This window comes from Megalopta genalis, chromosome 5 (assembly GCF_051020955.1).
Source record: "Megalopta genalis isolate 19385.01 chromosome 5, iyMegGena1_principal, whole genome shotgun sequence".
Classification (NCBI taxonomy): Eukaryota; Metazoa; Arthropoda; class Insecta; order Hymenoptera; family Halictidae; genus Megalopta; species Megalopta genalis.
Window position 1 is genome coordinate 2074610 of NC_135017.1, and position 19700 is coordinate 2094309.

General features: G+C 35.5%; 1 protein-coding gene and 1 pseudogene across 3 annotated transcripts; one reads left to right on the forward strand and one right to left on the reverse strand.

The window, feature by feature from the left end:
- Nucleotides 1-1876: 1876 nt before the first annotated feature.
- LOC143259465 (SET domain-containing protein SmydA-8-like) lies at nt 1877-19602 on the reverse strand. Of its 2 annotated transcripts, XR_013033385.1 has the most exons (4): nt 19435-19602; nt 3890-4141; nt 2393-2508; nt 1877-2234 (listed from the first exon to the last, which is right to left on the reverse strand). XR_013033385.1 is itself a non-coding variant. In XM_076521802.1 (3 exons), exons 1-3 carry the CDS (start codon nt 19453-19455, stop codon nt 2461-2463), a joined length of 321 nt encoding a protein of 106 aa, XP_076377917.1. In that variant the 5' UTR covers nt 19456-19602; the 3' UTR covers nt 1877-2460. The 2 variants fall into 2 exon arrangements, 1 of the variants encoding a protein (XP_076377917.1); XM_076521802.1 differs by having other exon boundaries at nt 1877-2508.
- LOC143259433 (uncharacterized) lies at nt 7017-12508 on the forward strand (annotated as a pseudogene). The gene is made up of 12 exons (XR_013033339.1): nt 7017-8003; nt 8112-8422; nt 8510-8884; nt 8964-9099; nt 9171-9573; nt 9647-9898; nt 10406-10531; nt 10939-11180; nt 11265-11641; nt 11720-11871; nt 12182-12308; nt 12373-12508. The product of XR_013033339.1 is annotated as an uncharacterized LOC143259433 (transcript).
- Nucleotides 19603-19700: the final 98 nt, after the last annotated feature.

Consider the following 19700-nt stretch of genomic DNA (forward strand, 5'->3'; position numbering starts at 1 on the left):
TATAAATTATTCTTGTTCTAGGTTGGAACATTGATTGATTAAAAAAGTGAATCATCGAAAATCATGAACATTTTAATTCATTAGAAGATTGAAGAAAATTATAGTAGTTGAAATAAGGGAATTATAGTTTATTCAATTGATATTTAAACAATTAATTTAATTTGATTCAGTTAACAATTGTTTGAAATTCAAATCGTTCTTTTAAAAACGTAATCGCGATCGATCACTCAGTTTTTGCTCGTGTTACCTGGGTCGGTAATATACACAAAACAGCCGCCTGTTTATATATCATTTATTTAATTCATTTCAAATAATAGCAAAATTAAAAAAAAGCATTTTAGTCGTTGTGTAGTATATTAGCCCCTCTATCATGTAAACAAAATTCAAGTCATTTAGTGCAGTTTTAAAAAAGTTATTGCGTTTCAAAAAGTATGCGAATACTTTTTTTACCCACTGTATGTACCAGTCTGAAGGTCGACAATACTAACTTGATAACTGGGATCTCTTTAACTCTCCATCCTTCTCTTTTGAACGTTTTTTGAACGCGATCGAGATACCAACTTCCTAATTATTAGGCATCTCATGAATAAGTAGCTTTATTAATGCTTATGATTATTAATGGCTTTTAGCATTTGTCTAAAAATTACGTAAACTTTGCTTTTAATAGAAGTGTCGATTTTTCCCGATTCCTTTTAGAGAATATCGATTATAGAAATTCGATATTTTTAACTCTGATAATTTGGTAATTATTTAGATTAGGAAATATGCATATTTTATGTCAATTATATTTTTGCACATGCAGTAAATTCACACTAATGGCAGCTTACTTTGTCCATATGCTATTCCTATGCCTCTACAGGGTGTTCCACAATTATTTTAACAGCCAAAGATGAGGGGTAGCTGAGGTCATTTGAAGTAACTTTTTCCTTTGCGAAAATGCAATCCGCGGCTTTGTTTACGAGTTATTAACGAAAAACACTGACCAATGAGAGGTGACGGCGCGAAGTTCGAGAGCCTGCAGCACGAGGCTTTGACAGATGGTCGGGACGGACTCACCTCTACTTTAGAACGTCTGAAGAATATTTACTAATTTTTCGGACCCGAAATAATATGTAGTTTAACCGTGACAGCCGTTTTAATTTTCTGGTGTGCATGACACCTCATATGTACCATATGAAATTTTTATGCAAGGTGTACAGTGGAGATTAACAAAGTTCGTAAATGATATTTTAATTTAAATAATTCCGTGTCCGAACAGAATTCAACGAATGATTCGCAAAGCTGATTTAATAATAAATAATCGCGTTAAGGGACTTAAAGGATTTGTTTATTAGAGAAATATGAAAAATATTATCAATAAGAAATATCGTATACACACGAGGTGTCATGCATACTAGAAAATTAAAACGGCTGTCATGGTTAAATTACTTATTATTTCAAGTTTGAAAAAATAGTAAATATCCTTCAGACATCCTGAAATAAGAATGAATATGATCGACGATTAATATGGAAAATAAATCTTAAAAACAGTTTTTGATTTTGTTACGTGCTGAGAGCCAGGCAGCTTTGCGAGGCCGGAGGTTGGATACCATCTTGGAATTTTGATAAGGAACTTGTGTGGACTAGTCGATGCTTCTTTCATCAACGGGTCGCCACTAGGTAATCAGGATATGTTTCGTGGATTAGCCGAAGCTTCTTTCATCAATGGGTTACCACTAGGTAAGAGGAATGGATTGATGGAAATTAGAGTTTGGGTGCTCCGTTTCTTTTACAAAGAAGAAATGAAGATACACCTTGAGCGGTAAAGGGTCTCCGTGGGTTTGTACCAACTACTACTTTGAATCAGGAAATGGAATAATTGAATTTGACAACTTGATTGACTGGTAAAAGATAGTATATTACAAACTCTCAGTCTAATACAATTGTATGTGTATGTGTGTATCGCAGATTCTAGATCGTGATCCCAGTTTGTCGCACTGGTTAGGCGAAGGTTTATACCTTGTAACGATGTACGTACTCGGTTGAAATATTCAGAAGAGAATCAGACTCAATCTCGCTAGCGTTTCTTCGCCATTAACTGACTCGAAACTAATTTTCTTGAAAAACAGTAGTGGGGGTGTCCATATATGCCCCGTTTCCAAAAGGTTCGTCATCGCACCCCTTGGAAGGTACTTGACTCACGATATAGTACATACAAAGCGGAGCCCGTCGGTTGGCGCCAGCCTGGCGTACGCCTTCAGGAAGGAGTAAGAAAAGACGCGTCGGAAAATTCTCCGTACGTTACAATTTAATTGTCAAAATTTTATTAAGGTATAAGAAATCATGATTTTCGCGAACGTTTTTACGTACTTTGTATATCACTAATATCCATGGGTAGATGATGTCAACATACCTGATTTTCAAAAGTTTTGCGCTTCGAATGTTCTCAATGTTCGAATCAAGCTATTTCTGCGAATGTTCCTATTCAAAGATGCGCTTGGTCAAGTCAAAGCAGCGCACATCGCTGAGCTATATGGAAAAAATTGATTAAAAGTTCTTACTCCGAAATGAGATCGTTATGAGAATGGGTATGAAATTGGTAATTTGTTCTACTTTCCCGATATCTCTGAGCTAATTGTAATTAGTAGACTCCAGATTTTTATGCAAAATAAGAATTCCATCCATTAATTGCATGGTGGAAGAGTAACGTAAAATTTCCATTACTTTCCTTAATAACTTCAATGAGCTAAGAATAATGCAACGATGTTTCGAAATTTTTTAAATGTTTTTTTCTATTTTGCAATTGATCCATTCATTTTTAACAAAAAAGCATAAAATCCGTCTATGTATAAAATCCACAAAGTAAAACGCCGAATGAAAATTCCGTCTACGATTGGACAATTTTTGGTCAGACATTAGTTTCTTTTAAACAACTATTATCCATTTTTTTATATAGGTTAAATCATCGAAAAATGAATACGTAACCTCATCTTACAATTAGACAAATTGAAAAGTTATTTTAAATGACTTCAGGAACCCCTTATTTGCCAATTTTGAATAACCTTTAGGACACCCTGTATACTTTCTCTAGAAGTAGAATATAATAGGAATTTAATACAATATAAATATAAATAATAATACAAATAATATAAATATATAAATATATGTATATGTAAAATATAATAAAAATTTACATAATATCCAATATCAGAATCATCCGTCATTTAAATACTTTTCACCTGTAATCGGCTCAATCAAAGTCGAATCATACACAAAACGATTTATTGTACAAATCAATAAAGTTGATATCTGGCACTTTATCTAAGTAACTGTTCTATTATCCGAACATTTACGTCACTCTGCTTAGCTCGGATAATCGAGGTTCTACTGTATTCAGAAGTCACTTAATTATTGTCACTTCGTCGATGCTGCAGGATTCGATCGCCGAGCTCTGCTACATACCCGATACTTATCAATGTATGGATGTTATAAGAATATATTCTATGAAAAAAGCCAAACCCAGCACATATAAAAAGTTCATGAAGCTCCAGAGTCATAGCGATCAAGAAATAATAAAGAATTTGTCCTCATTTTAGTTTACTTTTATTGTGTCGATTATTTATCATTGAATAATAGATTACTATTATATTATTATTATTATTATTATATTATTATATAATAATATATAATATATATATATATATATATTATTATACATTTATTTATATATTATATAATTAATATTATATTATATTACTACTATTATATTATTACTATTATATTTAATTAGTATTATTATTATTATTATTCCAATCTATTGATAAATGGGTCACTTGAAGAACCGCTACAAACTTTCGGAACAATCCAATAACAGTGTGCCAGAATTTGAGTTCTTTAATATAATAGTCACCTTTCCATAACATCGAGTAGCAATGAAATGGCATTCCGGTCCATGGTCTATGCAGGTGGCACAAAGAGGCCATGAGCATCTCGCGCAAGGTACAGCAGTTTCTTCCTTCAGCGCCAAGTTGCACCCCAGACATATGGGAACGGGAGTCCAACCGGAGCCAGAGAACAATGGTGGCTCTCTGATAATGGTTTCTCCAACAGCGAGGTCCCTTGTGGCGATATAGTGACGGCCCACGACCTCGTCCTCTACTACCTTTGAAATCAAATTTTCTGATCGATTACCAAGCATCGACAACACTTTCGATTTATGGGGGCAGAACGACTTGACGCGTCGAAAATCTTATCGATACGTTGGAGGACAATAAAACAATGACTACATATTTCATTTGATCATAAGTTTTTGTGGTTTATTTCACTGCATTTTTAAGTAAAAAGAAAATCAATAGTAGAAAATGAAAAGAAAATTAAAGAGCTCTCATTGTATTTTCCGACAGCATTCTTGTACATGAATTTTTGTTGCAGTGCTTGTCGGTGTGGACGATTCAGGCCAAACCGAACTAGCTGTAATCAAAAAAGGAACAAGATTTTGAAAATGCATGGAATTATTTAGGGATTGACGATTACAAGGTTTCAATTTTTTTGAAAATTATAAGAACGACAACTATTTGTTGCTGAATTATCGAATTTTTATCAAAAACTTTCGACGATTTTTATTTCTACTTTTCGAAATTGTTAACAATTGAAACAAATGAGTTCGTCGATCTTTAATAAATGTTATACTAAAGATACATACCAAGTGACAGAGTACGATACGTTATTTTTCATATGTATCTTTTACTTACCATTAGACAACCATTCCTGCTTCGTGCATATGATCATTTGCTTTAATTTAAGGCAGTTTTACACTTTATAATACTGCTTGTAAAGAGCGGCACAAGTCCAATTATTTTGTATCCATCGCTCGCACTCATAGTTGGTAACGAAAGTATTCCACTAGTATAACTTTGACTTCTACGTCATGTGTTTAAAATAAATATACAATGAAGGGAAAAGATCCTTTACGGTATATTACAGTAGAGCTTACAAATAACAAAATACGAAAAACTTTCGACTTAGTATAAAACGTTGCCTACATAATTTAAACAAAATATAAAAAAAAAACATAGAATTTTCACGGCGCACAAGTATTTGAATGCCCTATAAAATTAAGTTGAAAAGTTACAAAAATAATTTTTCTAAAATTCTTGTTACGAATTTTATACCTCAATTATTTAACGATACGTTTCCAAGAAGTTTGACATTTCAAAAATTATTACTTATTTACAATCGATGTCGTTACATATCTCTTTTTTTCACGATTTTATGATTTGTTTATAATATGTATGTTCTGTTGTTACTACTTGTACGATCGAATTCACATTCTGGGGATGAGCAGACACGTGTAAGTATGATTTGTTATCTTAATTCGTTAATACATCCGAAGAAATTTGTAAAATTGGAGCAGCAGATACGATGCTACAGTCTGCGACCAAAAAATAGCACACGTTAAAATTAACCCTCGGACGACAGACCATTTTCACAACTGTACTATCAACGATGTTTATAACAATTCTGAGAGCTCCGTTCAGCAACTTTTCACAACATATTTTCGAAAATATTTCTTACAGATTTATTGGCCTTCCTGTTGTTCATAATGCAACAGCAATTTATTTAATTTAATTGTCGAAGATTGAGCTAGCCACCATTATGCGAGGGTTAATGTAAATTTTATTTATTTAAGATTACAACCATGGTTCTCTTTCTAGGCAAACTTGCAAAATACCGTTATAAACATACATAAATAAAATAAAAATTGAATTTCGTCGGTCTAAACAATTTTATTTGAAAAAAAAGAAAATCTTTGTGGACATATAGTTCGACAAAATAATTGCACGTTTAACTAAAAATTATGTATGACAATAAATCGGCGAATGTTATGTGAAGGGATCAATGACCGGAGCAAGCTGATCATATGGTCGAAGCAGGTCATTTTCGAAAAACCTGAAACGTAAACACACCGAATAGGAGCAATGAACTGGGAAGGCCAAAGCCTTCCGAATTGTTGTCAAGACGGAAGGTGCGTATAAAAATGACGAACGTTGAACTGCGACAAAGAGTTTTTAACGTCTTTTACGAAATAGCGATACGATGCACCCATAAAAACGATCTAGCGATTTGTGCGACCATAAAGTGTTTGCAATTCTTATCCATTTTCAGTAATACATTTTTATTGAAATATTACCAGTTGTGCATCACGCTCCCGCACCCTACTCCTACAGATATTTAATGCTTAACACTCGAACTGCGAGGCCCGGATCCATTTGGACCCGGAGTAAATATTGTTATTTGACAAGTTTATATTGTTTACAAGTTTATATTTATATATATATATAAAGTTTTATTTAATAGTTTCTGGAAATTGTTTGACATTTTCACGTAGTTTATTACGATTCATAGGTACAGTAACGTTTCTGGAAGAGGTGCCTTGAAAAACATGATGACAGAAATTCGTGAATAATATTATAAATAATCCTATAAAATGATAGTTATATTTTTGTCAATCATCTACGTCAGCAAATAAATAGTGTGCACTCGATCGTAATGAAACTATTTCATTGTCTCAATGATAATCACTTCTACTTTTTAAAGAAATACTCTACAATTAAAAATCTACTTCGAAAATATAGTACCGAAATTTCGAATATATAATACCGAAATTCCTAAAATACGTCAACAATATTTATTCAAAGATAGCAGTTTTGAAATTATTCTTCTATGATGTTTTCAGTTATTTACCCAGAAAATAAACGTCTTACGTTAACGATACTATTATCGGTCACTTATAAACAAAATGAATTTACATTGTCGGTAAAGGTAGGTACATGGTACATTGAAAAGTTAAAGGATAAAAAAGTCTTATTTGCAATACTTTATTATCTAAAAACACACAATTCGAGTCATTTAGTTTAGTTTTAAAATAGTTATGGCGTTTTAAAGGTGTACGATCACTTTATTGGCCACCGTACTTGTCGCCTAGGCCGTCCTTTCAATAATCCCAATATCAAATCCGTTATCTATTTTCCAGTGTCTCTCGTTCACTATATCGAACGTTCGACGCTGCCTAGTCTTCCCAATATTAAAAAATCTCATTCCTTGTTCCTACTTGATGGTCCATGATATAATTTGTAATACCCCTCTGCGCTTGCAACTGTCGTTATAGCTTTGCAATTTTGGTAGATCGCTCAATCATACCATCAGAGCGCTTCACGATACATATTCTTCGGTTCATTTCTACATTATGCTATTCTCATCTTTATCGGCTTGTTATTTCTTCACGTGTATTTCTCCTCTGTTTACTTAAAGATATTTCGTTATCTCATTTTTCATATAGTCCACTTTACCACTCTATCGATCCTTTCCTTAACAACAATAAAACGTTAACGTAAGTTAATTACAAATTAATATAATGAATTATTTAATGTATAATATTAATTATTACCCGCATTAAGTATTATCAAACTATGTTCTGAAGTATTATAGATTAATATGATAATGATCATAACTAATATTTTTTTAATCATTATACATAGATGGGTGATACATTAGATTCCATTAGACCATCTTGTAATCTAAATCCACAAGATGAAGAGACCCAAGTATCTTAGTCTGTGGACAAAGACCATGTATTTCAGAAGACACAAAAAAGAATTTGATGTCTGTTTATGAGATTGAAGAATCTAATTTTTTAGAAGAGACAAATTCAGAGTCAAAGAGTTTTCAGACCATTAAAGGCTATTTACGATTGAAACCATTTCCCAAACAGATGAAACTAACACAGGAGCTAGAGCAGTCATATAAAATTCTGAATTCCAGTACACTGCTGACAAAACTCCCTACTCTGGATAATACTAGTAGTTTTTTGAAAAGATCTAATAGTAATGATATTGTGCAAAGAAAATTTACATTTACTCGTACATTTGGACCAGAGATTAATCAATTGGAACTGTTTGAACAAGCTGTTAAACAGCAAATGGTGGATTTTTTAGCTGGTCAGTATTCAACTATCATGACTTATGGTAAAGATATAAGATATCTTATAAATATTGTTTATATTTCAAGAAATGAAACCAACATCTTGATTACTTCTATTATTGATTATTACACAAGTATTATAACTTTTATAGGCACAACAAGTTCAGGGAAATCATTTACTCTACAAGGGAGTATTACGTCTCCTGGTATTATACCCAGATGCTTAGAATTTGTTTTCTCTAATATTACTTCAAAACCGTCTCCTCCTTACAAACCAGTGAATCATTGTGATGTTGTTAGTTTGGGTCCTCTCGAACGTGCTCAAGAATTAGAAATGAAAACGAAATTGTTAACGTTTGCTTTGTTGAGTGCAGCTCAGAAAGATGTTTGCACTGGTAAGGAAGCAACATTTTACGTAGAAGAATTAAAGTCTCAACTGTTTGCTAAAGAAGATCAAGTGAAGGTGCATGCATCATTATTTATAATTATTTAATGTCGTTTATGATCGTAAATACATATTCCATTTTATATTCTAATGATGTTATTTCAGAAATTGAAAGTATTTTTAAATGAAGCAAAGGAAGAGTATATTACTATTACCACGGAAATAAGGGAGAAAGAATATACCATTAAGGAGCAGGAAGAAGAATTATTAGAAAAACAGGAGACAATTGATGATTTAGAAGCTGATCTTGTAAATATTAATATTTGCCTCACAAAGGAGTATAAAGGAAAAGAGGCATTAGATGAAGAATTAGAAAATCAAAATAAGAAATTGCTGGATTACGAGCGCAAAATGCAAAATATGCTCCAGATAATAAATAAATTGGAATGTGAGAAATTAGAACTATTAAATGAAGCGTAAATGTTGAAGAAAGCAGTATCGATTAGAAATTCCACTCAAGACTCAACGTGTAAAAATTATGTATGCCATATTTTAACTTTATATAATATATAAATAATTTTATGAATCAAAACTTACATTGTAAATTGTTACATAATAGGTTTCAGAAACATCTCATGATTCTCCAAAAGATGACGAACATCAAGAGATTATTATCAAAAAAGAAATTTCTATCGATTACAAGGTAGAATCGTTAGATAAGTCTACTGAGCCTGGTAACTATGACAAAAAAACAGGTAGGTATAAGATCTTGATTTATGGTGTTTAACAACAATAGTTATCATACAATTAATTGCCAATTTAATAGGAAATGAAGAGGTTGATCTCCAAATGAGAGAAAAGACACTTGCTGTAGAAATAGAGAATTCTACTCTAAAAGAGAAATTAACTCAAAGTAAGACCGAGATGCAGAGCCTGAGAGATGAACTAGACTTAACTAAAGTGAAATTGAAAGTTATATCTGATCAAATAAGCAATTTGCAAATGAATAGCAGAAATACTAAATTTGGAATTGAAGGTTCTGTTGAATGCAAAAGTCAAGTGAATGAAAATGAAATTCAAAGTGATTGCAGTCAACCTAAAAAAAAGAAGAAGATACTCAAACAAGTTTTAGTGGCGAATTTGATGAATATGAACTTATTTTAAACGAATTATCCAAACTAATGGTAAAATACGATGATACGAAATCACTTCTTATGGAAAAGTGTCAAGTACGTAGATTAATAAAAATATATTCATATTAGTTTTTGGTAGATTTCTAATAGGACCACTATACAATTTAAGGTGTTGGTTGAGTCTAAGCAAGAAGTATCATCTTTGACGCAAAAACTAGAAAGTCTGACAAAAGAAAATATAGCAAATAAGCTTGTTTTAGAAGAATATAAAAACTCGATTGAATTGTGGAAAAAGCAGCTGTCTCAAGGTGTGGATGATGAAATGCATCATCAAGAATTATTAGAAGATTATGGGCGACTTATTAATGAAGTTGAAAAAGAACTTGTACATACTAAGCATGATCATAATCAATGCATGGAAGTATGTAGTATTTCATAATCTTACAATTGGTATCACAAATTTTAACCGCTTCTTTAACATTTATTCTGCAATTACAGAAATTAAATACTTTACATGCTGATATTTCTCGACAATCTCATTTCAAAGGTAAGTATAGGTTTAAACATAAAATCGTTTATGCACACATATTTAATGATTACGATTTCAGTGCAAAGATGTGTGGCGGCGACAAGCCGGCGCCACGTCTCCGCCATGTGTTTAGTTTTAAGGCGTAAGAATGTTTGGACGAATGGGCCGGGCTGCATGCTGTGCGTTAGCGTCGAGCGAATGTCTAGACGATTGGTTTGAGTGTCGCGTAGAATGAATGCGTCTAGCCAGGAAAGAGTGAAAGCGAACCGTGAGAATGAGAAAGAATGATCTGGATGGGATGCATCGGTGAGCGAATGGTTAGTTCAGTAAGAACCCTCGTCGGGAACGGTACGCGAGCGTCGCGAGTTTAGTTCCGATTGTAAATAAAGATAGTCTAATTGTAACCGGGTTCAATTCTCTCTTCCCGTCGCCGATCCCACCTCCTCAGATGAATATATAGAAAGTATAAGTCAATTGGAGATTGATCTGCATACGGCAATAGAGAAAAGTGATATGAAGACAAAGGTATTTGGATGTAATAGGACACTCTAAAAACGATAAAAATTAATGAATCTCTAAATCTTAGCTAAAAGATTGTCGATTAATGTTAGAACTCGAGAGAAACGATTTAGTTAAAAGATTAATATTATAACTAAGTGAAGAAGGATCGCAATATTTTTGGGTAACCATTTATTTATTCGGGCTTTTATGCACCAAAAGATCGTCCAAATTTGTGTTGATTTTATTACAAAGTATGTTCTAAATTTTGTAATAGCATTTGATTTGAGAAAACTTTTGTTTTATGAAATTAGGAAAGAGATCATTTTCTTTGTCTAAGAATTTGTAATTCTTTAAAACGTTTTGTCGTTAACATAGAATAAATTATTTAAAACGTGATAATTTATTCTGTCACACTATATTCTTGTTTCCAGTGCTTAGACGTACATGCTGCGAAAATCATAGAACTGGAACACAAACTTGATACCGTAACGGAACTTCAGCAAGAAATTGAAGAATTAATAAGAAGTTAGAAATATGTCAAGATGAGAAAGAATATCTGCAAAAGTTGTTGTGGATGAAAATAATGATAAACTCTTGGATTTTGAGGATTGTTTGGAAAGTGCGAAAGATATAGAACAGGAAAAAGATGCTGAAATAGTGTCGCTTCAACAAGGTCGGATATACAATTTGTTATTGTATAAAGCATTACAAATATTACTTCCGTAGTGAAGAAAAACAAAATTCGTCATGATTCCAGAAGCATAGTCGCTACTTAAAAAAACGGATCTTGCTGACAGTGACGGCAAGCCGATGCAGGCAGAGATAAAAAATACAATAAAAGAATTGGCAGATACAAAAAATAAACTTTCTCAAAATGAAAAATATATTGAAAACTTAGAGTCACAGGTTAAAGCAAACGAACAGAATGCTAAAATTTTGGAACTTCTCCAACAAAGTGCTCAAGAAAGGCAAACAGAAAATGACAGGATACAGAACATGAATCAAGAACTAAAAAATAGTTTGAATGAGAAGGAACGGGAGATGGAAGCATTTATGAAAAACAGAGATGAGATGGTCACCAAATATGAAGCGCTAGTAAGGAATCAACAAGAGGAATTAGAGAAACAAAAACAAGTAGCACTTCCTTATTAAATTGTTTAATGAAGTTGAAGGCTTAGGAACAAATTGTTCATTATGATACTTTTTTTATAGGCAACTGTGCATCATTCTAAAGAAAAAGTCTATTGTGAAGACGCTTCAGGGGATGAAGTGATAACAAAAGAACGTAGGACATGGCGGCCACCAAGGAAATATTCTCCTACATCAGATGTATCCGTCATCGAGCTACCTAGTTCAGAGACCAAGTATAAACTTAAACGTTATTGTATAGATTAGACTAGATGAGGAAGTTTTGAAAAGGATATTCTTTTATTTATCTCTAGGGTCCATTTTATTTATTTTGTAAACATACCTATACTAGATTTTCATTTTTATTACTACTTGCTCGTTTTGATCTTCCATCACCTTGCCGTTCTTCTTCTTAACAGAATGAATCAAAAGGGGCAAATAATTATAAGAAAATGCTTCGTTTTATTATTGAAAATCCATGGGCCCTTTGCACTGTAGTTCGAACAATAAAATTGAGTATTGTAAAATGTTATTGCTTAATTTTAGACCGACTGGTAAACTTACTGTGCTTCCACCTCCTATTGTATCTCTTTCGGAGAGAAGACAAAATACTCGTAAAAAGAAATTATATGTAGCAGAAGATGAATCTTTTCATGATATTGAACCAGTCAAGGTAATGTTGTGTAAAATAATTTTAATAATTCTATAGATTATTAATATTTCTTTATTTTTTTTAGTGTGCAGTAACAGATAAACCTACGGAAGTGAAAATTCGCAGTTTAAGATCTAGGCGAAAATGATAAATTGTATATCGATTAAGAATGAGTTATCATAACTGATCACTATTAAAAATAAAGGAACGGAGTAATTACAGCTCCGATATTTTTATGTAAAAAATTACGTTACAATGCAAGATATGCAATCTGTAAGAATTCTTTTTTATTATCTGTAGTTTAAGGCATACTGTGAGATGAATAATTAAAACCAGTATTTTTGTATCGTTAAGTTATTGTCTATATTAAAATAGTATATTTTTTTAAGTACCGCATGGCTTTTGTTGTTTATTCTACTAAGTTCTGGAGTGACTTTAACCAGTGACGTTGTAACTTCAGCTTCGTGGCGTTACTTGAAAAGTTTATGCACAAGAAAGTACAGCATCAACAGTTACCATATAATTAATACGTTACAAAATTATTAATGATCAGTAGAACAACTTACTGTTGAAAGCCTACACCACCTACACTATCTCGAAATATATGGGTTATATAGATTATATAGATTTTATTCATTGGTCTAAATACTTGATTAAAAGTTTATAAAATTATCTGAAATAGCGCTAATTATGAATTTATTTATTTACGACGTTTTTCGAGTTTTACAAAATTTTTGCTTTCCAGTTAAAAGCAGACGTAAATATGAACATTAAAGTAACAAGAAAATGTCACTCTTTGCTACCATCAAGAACGAATCTTTGACACATTTCAGGAAGTTTCTAGATTCGCAAGGGAACAGTATTCTTCCTTGGGCGAATGTCGACCATTTTCTGCATCCATTTCTCTCGGCCATTTGGAAAATGTGTTTCTTCTCTCTTTTATATAACTCAAAAATTGGCGGAGAATCCTCACACAGCTTCTGACCCGTGAAATCAGATTAGGGTAATTGCTAGTCACCAGTATAATCATTTGCTTGCAATAGAGGTTGCAATTAGGTTGGATCATGTTCGTCACGTCCGCGACTTTTCCCCGACTAATCGACAGTGGGAGGTTTGTGGAAGATTTTGGGGAGCGTGCAGACTTTACAATTTTTATTTCTATAAAAGATCATTTTTTTTTTCAAATGAGATTGCTTAGAGACGAAATTTAATTCTATTTCATTTGTGTGTGTTGATAGTAGTATTTTACAAATTTGTATAAAAACGAAACCAAGAGAGTAGTTTCGTAAGCAACAGATAATTTCGCAATTATTGAAGTTATGAACGAAACTAGGAATATAATGAAACGTTGTTCGTGGGTCTTTGGGTAACATAGAAAATGGTATTTTACTATCGCATCGACATTATCATTTCTGGAATGAATTTGAGACCTTGAAAAGGGCTGTTATTATTAAATACAAGTGCCTGTGTAACACAGGAGGTTGTTGTTGCTTCTATGGTTCGATCGTAGCCCGTAATTCTGGAGTTTGAACCTCGTGCCATACTTCAATGTTCAGCCAAAATCCCATCACCACCCCCATCCTACGCAGATGGTGGCCCGTACCTTGACTATGTTCAACCATTGCGATGACGACGGAGCAAATCGGTCGAGAAGGCCCCACCTAGAACCACTTGACCTAGCAAGCCCGAGACATAGTTCGAAATTATTCGAATTGTTCCAAATAAATATTACAATAATATAATTGTCCGAATAAATTCTTGTCTGTCGAATATTTTATTAGGATAATGATTACTTATTGTCCCAACAAATTATTCCATCCACTTATTCAAACAATTTGTTCCATCTATTTATTCAAGAAAGCTATTCTGTCCATTTATCCGAACAAACTATTCCGGTATTGTCTATTCGGTTGAATCATAAATAATTTCCGTTTCCTTTTTTATCAGGTATCTGTTTTGTCTTTTCTTTTATTTATTTCCTTCCGTTTTTCTTTTTTATTATTTCATTTACTTTGAACCTTTGTCTATTTAGTGAAAGCAAAAACCTCGTTCGACCCGGTGGGTGGATATACTCGATGAGAAAGTGTGAATCGCGCAGCATTTTTGCGCTCGAGGGCCTCATTTGCGGATATGTGAATTGCCGGATGCTACTGGCAACAGCCGTGTCTGGATATTGACGGATGTTTCTACCTAATGTAAATATTGACTTTGCCATCGTATAGCACCGGCCATCGGTCTTCGTTTCAAAATCGCGGTAGAAATTCAAATGCAATCCGCGTCCCTTTTTCATTTCATCGTTCCCATGGTCTGGACCAGAAACGAAGAGAAAAATGCTAAACGAAATTTTGGTTGCACAAAGTGCCGTGTGTGTTTTCTCTCTTTCCTTTTTGCCTCTGTAAATAACCCAATCGCTATATAGGTCAGACTATTACATGAGTTGCTTTTTGAATTCACGTGAAACCGAGGACAGCGGAGGATCGAAGGAGACAGGGCCAAAGCCCATGGTATGCCACGAAGTCGACCGAAGTTTCTCCATAACAAATACAGCGGGCAGATATCGTCGCTTCGGTTTGGCGGATCTTTTTACAAAGCATTCTTTCTCCGAGAAATGATAAAGAATGATCACGCAATCGTCGGATCTATTAACTTGAATGATACGAAATATGTGATCCCGGCGTTTTGGGATTCTCCTGTTCGTCATTCGTATCGGCCCACTTTTCGCCTCGTTCCGTCGCGATTTAAATACGAACAAATTTAAATCTCCGCGCTTCGTGATTAATTATTTTCATAAGAACTGCGCTCTCTCTCTCTCTCTCTCTCTTGGCGCATCTGATATTTAAGGTATTCTATTATTATCGGGTCTTAATCATTTCTTCAACGTTGGGAGGATGTTGCGAGTTGGCTGGCCGAATGATCCGGATTTTTTGACTGTCTGGATAATCCGGATATTTGAGTATTCGGAGTACATATATAGTCGTAGAATAATTCGATTAGTTAAAAATATCCCGATAATTCAGACAATAATAAAAAAAAAGAGAAAGTAAGCAAATCCATTACTATGTTACGCTTTAGAGACTAAAAATAAGCCTTAGATAAAAAGAATATTTTTTGAAGACAAGAATATAACGGGGGTTATGTTGTAATATAGTACGGGTTATGTTGTTGAATAAAATTTATACGGTTATATATCTGCGTAAAGATGTAATTATGTGAATCCAAACGATATCCAGATATCCGGATATTTACGAGAAATAGTAGTTACTAATTATGGCCACAACACTGTTAAAATATATGTGAGACTTGAATTGTATTTGATAGTTTGCAAAATTTCTATTTGAATTCAAAAAGTTGTTGGCGGAAAAGGATATTATAAACAAAGAAAAAATATTTTTTCCAGAGTTAGCAGGTCGATATCTCCTGCACTATTTTCATTATAGGAACAGTATTACCAACAGATGGTGAAGATTGTGACATGTTTGTGTAAGGTATTTCATGCAAACGAACACGAGTGTCATCAGTGTATGTATATAATTTTTCTCATCAGAAGATCAAGAGCATTTTACAAGATTTACTTGTATTGTAGCACAGAGTTATGTTTGATCCGACAGTAACGTCATCTGTCTTTGAAATTTTTGAAAATTTTTATTTTACATAAAATTAAATAAAGAACCAGAATATACACCAGCTAGTGATACTTAAAAAAATGGGAACATAAAAACGTTGACATGACCTTGAAATTATAAATTCTTTACAATTGTGAGATCTCCTCACCCCTTTTGACCATATGGGGTCTTCTCAGAAGTTATTTTGTATTTAAATTGAAATAGTTAAGTATTAAAATTAAATCCAGAGATTTAATGATTTGACAATAATGTACATATATAAAGTAAATGCGGAGATAAATCAACCAAGTATTGTATTTGTTGCTGCAACAATTCTTGTTTCGCAGAAAACATTTTAAATTTAATTGGAAAAGCTGGAACCTTTTTGTACAGAATATTATTTGCGAAGGATCTATGAAAACTGTTTCGCACTTATCCGGCTCGAGGGACTCGAATGTGTCGCGGAAAATGTGTGCGAAGCGAGTCGAGCTTTTTCGACCCACGATTGCGTTCGCTCGTTGGCGAAGTAATGCCGCGGATGAGGATTCTACGGAATGTCTCGTGAACTCGAGAGAGTGTCCGATTGTACTGTATGTTAGAGCTAGAGCTCGGGCGAGAAAGAGAGCGCGTGTAAGTGTTTTCGACTGTGACTTCTGACTGTTTGACTCCGACTGGTTGACTGCGTTAGACTATGTTTTTCTGCGTTTTAACTGTACGCGCCCCGACTGGTCGCGTTATTTTATATCGGTCACCCCCTGTTACGGCCAAGTGGCCAGGATTTATGGCAGGGGCCATGTGTTTGGGTACCCGGACGGTATGGGTCTGTCCCGGGCCGTTCCCGGGCACATGTGGCACCGTCATAACGTCTCCTGGTCCTTGAGTACGGTCCAGTCAACTACGGTTGGGTCTGGCATTGTTCGGGCACGTAGGCCCATCAGCGCGGGAGGTCTCGCAGGAGTCATTTTACCACTCTCCCGCCACTCCCGGCCCACCGTTTTGGGGCAGTCTCACTTGATTTGGGATTGCCGTGATTGGACCGTAATTCCTTGCCGCCCACCCTAGGTTAAGTAAAGGTAGGGATAACCGAGGTGACCTCGTGAATGCCACACGGTTATTCCACCAGTCCTGAGCTGTCCATCCACCCGGATACATCTTGAGTCGTCAGTGGATACAGAGGTCTCCCGGGAAGCTAATCGTTGGAGCACCCGGTTAGCAAAGTAGAGTTTTTTGTCGGCACACCACGTGCAAGATACTACAAGGCTCGAAGCTCACAAGGAGCACCACGAGCAATAACACCCCCGTTTGAGATCCCTGAAGGAACCTCCATCTCCACGCCGGGACGCACTGATTGGTTTTTCTCGAAGATTGCGATTTTCCAATCAGTGTCCTCTAAGCTTTTCGTCACCACCCTCTCGTATCGTCCTACACGAGCCTTTTTTTTTTTTTGTTTAACGTGGGGGAAATCTGCTGGTCAGACACCCCCGTCCCGCCCGAAGGGCGGGGCGGGGGTAGTGCGGGGTTCGACCCGCTAAAACCCCCACGGCGGCCTAGGGCGCTGGCGAGTAGCGGGGGAGCCACGGGAACTCTCAAAGAACACAACCGCGGCTCCCCCTCGCCTGGCCGGCCACCAGGATGGAATGGCGGTGGCCGGCCGCGTCCCGGGGGGGAGATTTATACTCCCCCCATGAATCATCTTGCTTCGGCGGTGCGGGGGACCGCACCCCACACCGCCTCGTCTCTCCCAATATGGGGAGGACAGCTTCAGTTGGGGGGGGGGGTGGCGGGCAATTAAACCAGTAATCTGGTACACCCGCCGCCCGCCTATTCTCATCTGCTCGGGGGGGGGGGGGGGCTCTAGGCGTGGGCGCACACGCCGCACCCCCCGCTCACGGCGACCCCGCTCGGCAGCCTCCTTCTGCAGCATCACCTCTTCGCAGAAGGCGATGGCTGCCGCCCATTTTCTCGGTCCTACACGAGCCTTGTCTAGGAGAGGGGGGTGTTGCGTAGTTGCGTGGTCGGGAGGTCCCCTGGGGCCTGAGATATCGTCCCCGCGACGGTTGGGACTAAACTTTCTCAAGACCCGTTAAATTCTCAAATTTACGACGGGGTTGTTTTTTCGGGCCTTTCGTGCCTACGACGCGTCGCGGTCATTAAAGAGACGGAAGACCCTGCACCGATGTTCTGCAGATGGAATAAAGGTTCCCGTCTCTTTATGATCCTCGCTGGTCCACGCCATAAACTTTCGCGAAAGCGGCCTACGGGAGGTCCTACAGAACGGAACAAAAACCGTAAGCGACAAAACTGAGACAGCAGAAACATGATCATCGAATGCTACCCCACTCCACACCCAAAAAAAATATTTACAGTATAATGTGAAAACACCAAGTATGTAGTCGGGTTTGGTACCCACAAAAATGTCCAACAAATTAATTCACAAAACATCTCCACATCAATGAATTCACTCAAACAAGCATCCAGATGATATTAATGGAAAATGATGAATTCGTCCAAAGAAGTATTCAAAAGTTATTAAATAAATCGTTCAAAAAACCTTCAAGAAATGTTACCCCCTCCCCCCCGACCGCCAATGCTTTCAAATACAAAAAATGAAATATTAATCTATAATTTATTACCATTTAATTTCATTTGAAGAGAAAGTATTAAAATCAGAAGTAGTTGTTCATTTTATATTTGATTTAAATTTGAAGAAATTACTAAAATCAAAAGCAGTTGCTCCGTTTATGCAGTTTTTGCTCCGCAACCAGCAAATTAGAAGTATTGGAAATGGGTAGATAAATAAAAGTAAAACGCAGTGAATTAAACTTATCCCTTTTAGTTTCTTAATTTGATGTACGAGGAAGGACCGTCTTTACTCTCCTGATTGCTCCAGCAGACTGAAGACTATTCACAAAGACGAAACCAAAAACGTCACCTAAAGACAAAGAGCACTCTGTTCTATATACATATGAAATCATTGTTTATCTAATGGTACTCTGGCGAGACTCTCGGCGTCGATTCGTTTTTGTAACTTGTATGCTAGAAGGAAAAACTTCTGAGTATTCAAAAGAGAGAAAATAATCCAATACGCCTCCTCAAAAATGAATCGACTCTGCTTTCAATGAATGTGTATTAACTGTGTAAAATCTAAATTTAACATTAATTATCAGTAATATATTTATAGTTGATCTTATCAACTAAATTTTCGACTGACCTCCCTCGCACTGACTCTACTTCTGGGGCAAATACAAATGGTCCAACATTTGTTGCAATGAATTGGGAAAACCCAGAAAACCCAATCAGACCATATCAAGTACATACAGTATTAATAAGACAAAGTAATTATTATTATTATTTTTTTTTTTAAACCCCCTTTTTTTTGTAGAAATATATATATATATATCAATGGAGTCACTCCAGGAATTTCTGGCCTGACAGTGGCTTTGTCAGTATATCTGCAATTTGATTTTCTGTGGGAATGAATTAACATCTACTAGTGATCTCGGGGAAGAGACGAGGAACACAATTGAATAATTAAACGAACTTACCTGTAAGTGGGCATCTATCATAGTTGTATGAAACGCCTCTTCGGAAAAGATCGATCCCACGTGAAGCCCACAATAAAAAATTGTGAGCCCATTACTTATGGCACAACTTTGAAGAAATGAGGTAAGACCCAAATTGAATGATAACAAGTCACTCGAGTGGGTGATTTTAACAACATATATCAAGATCGTATATACATAAATTCATGCAAAATGTGAATACTGAGGACGTAGTCGGACCAGCCTGACCCCGCAGTCCTTTCTGCTTC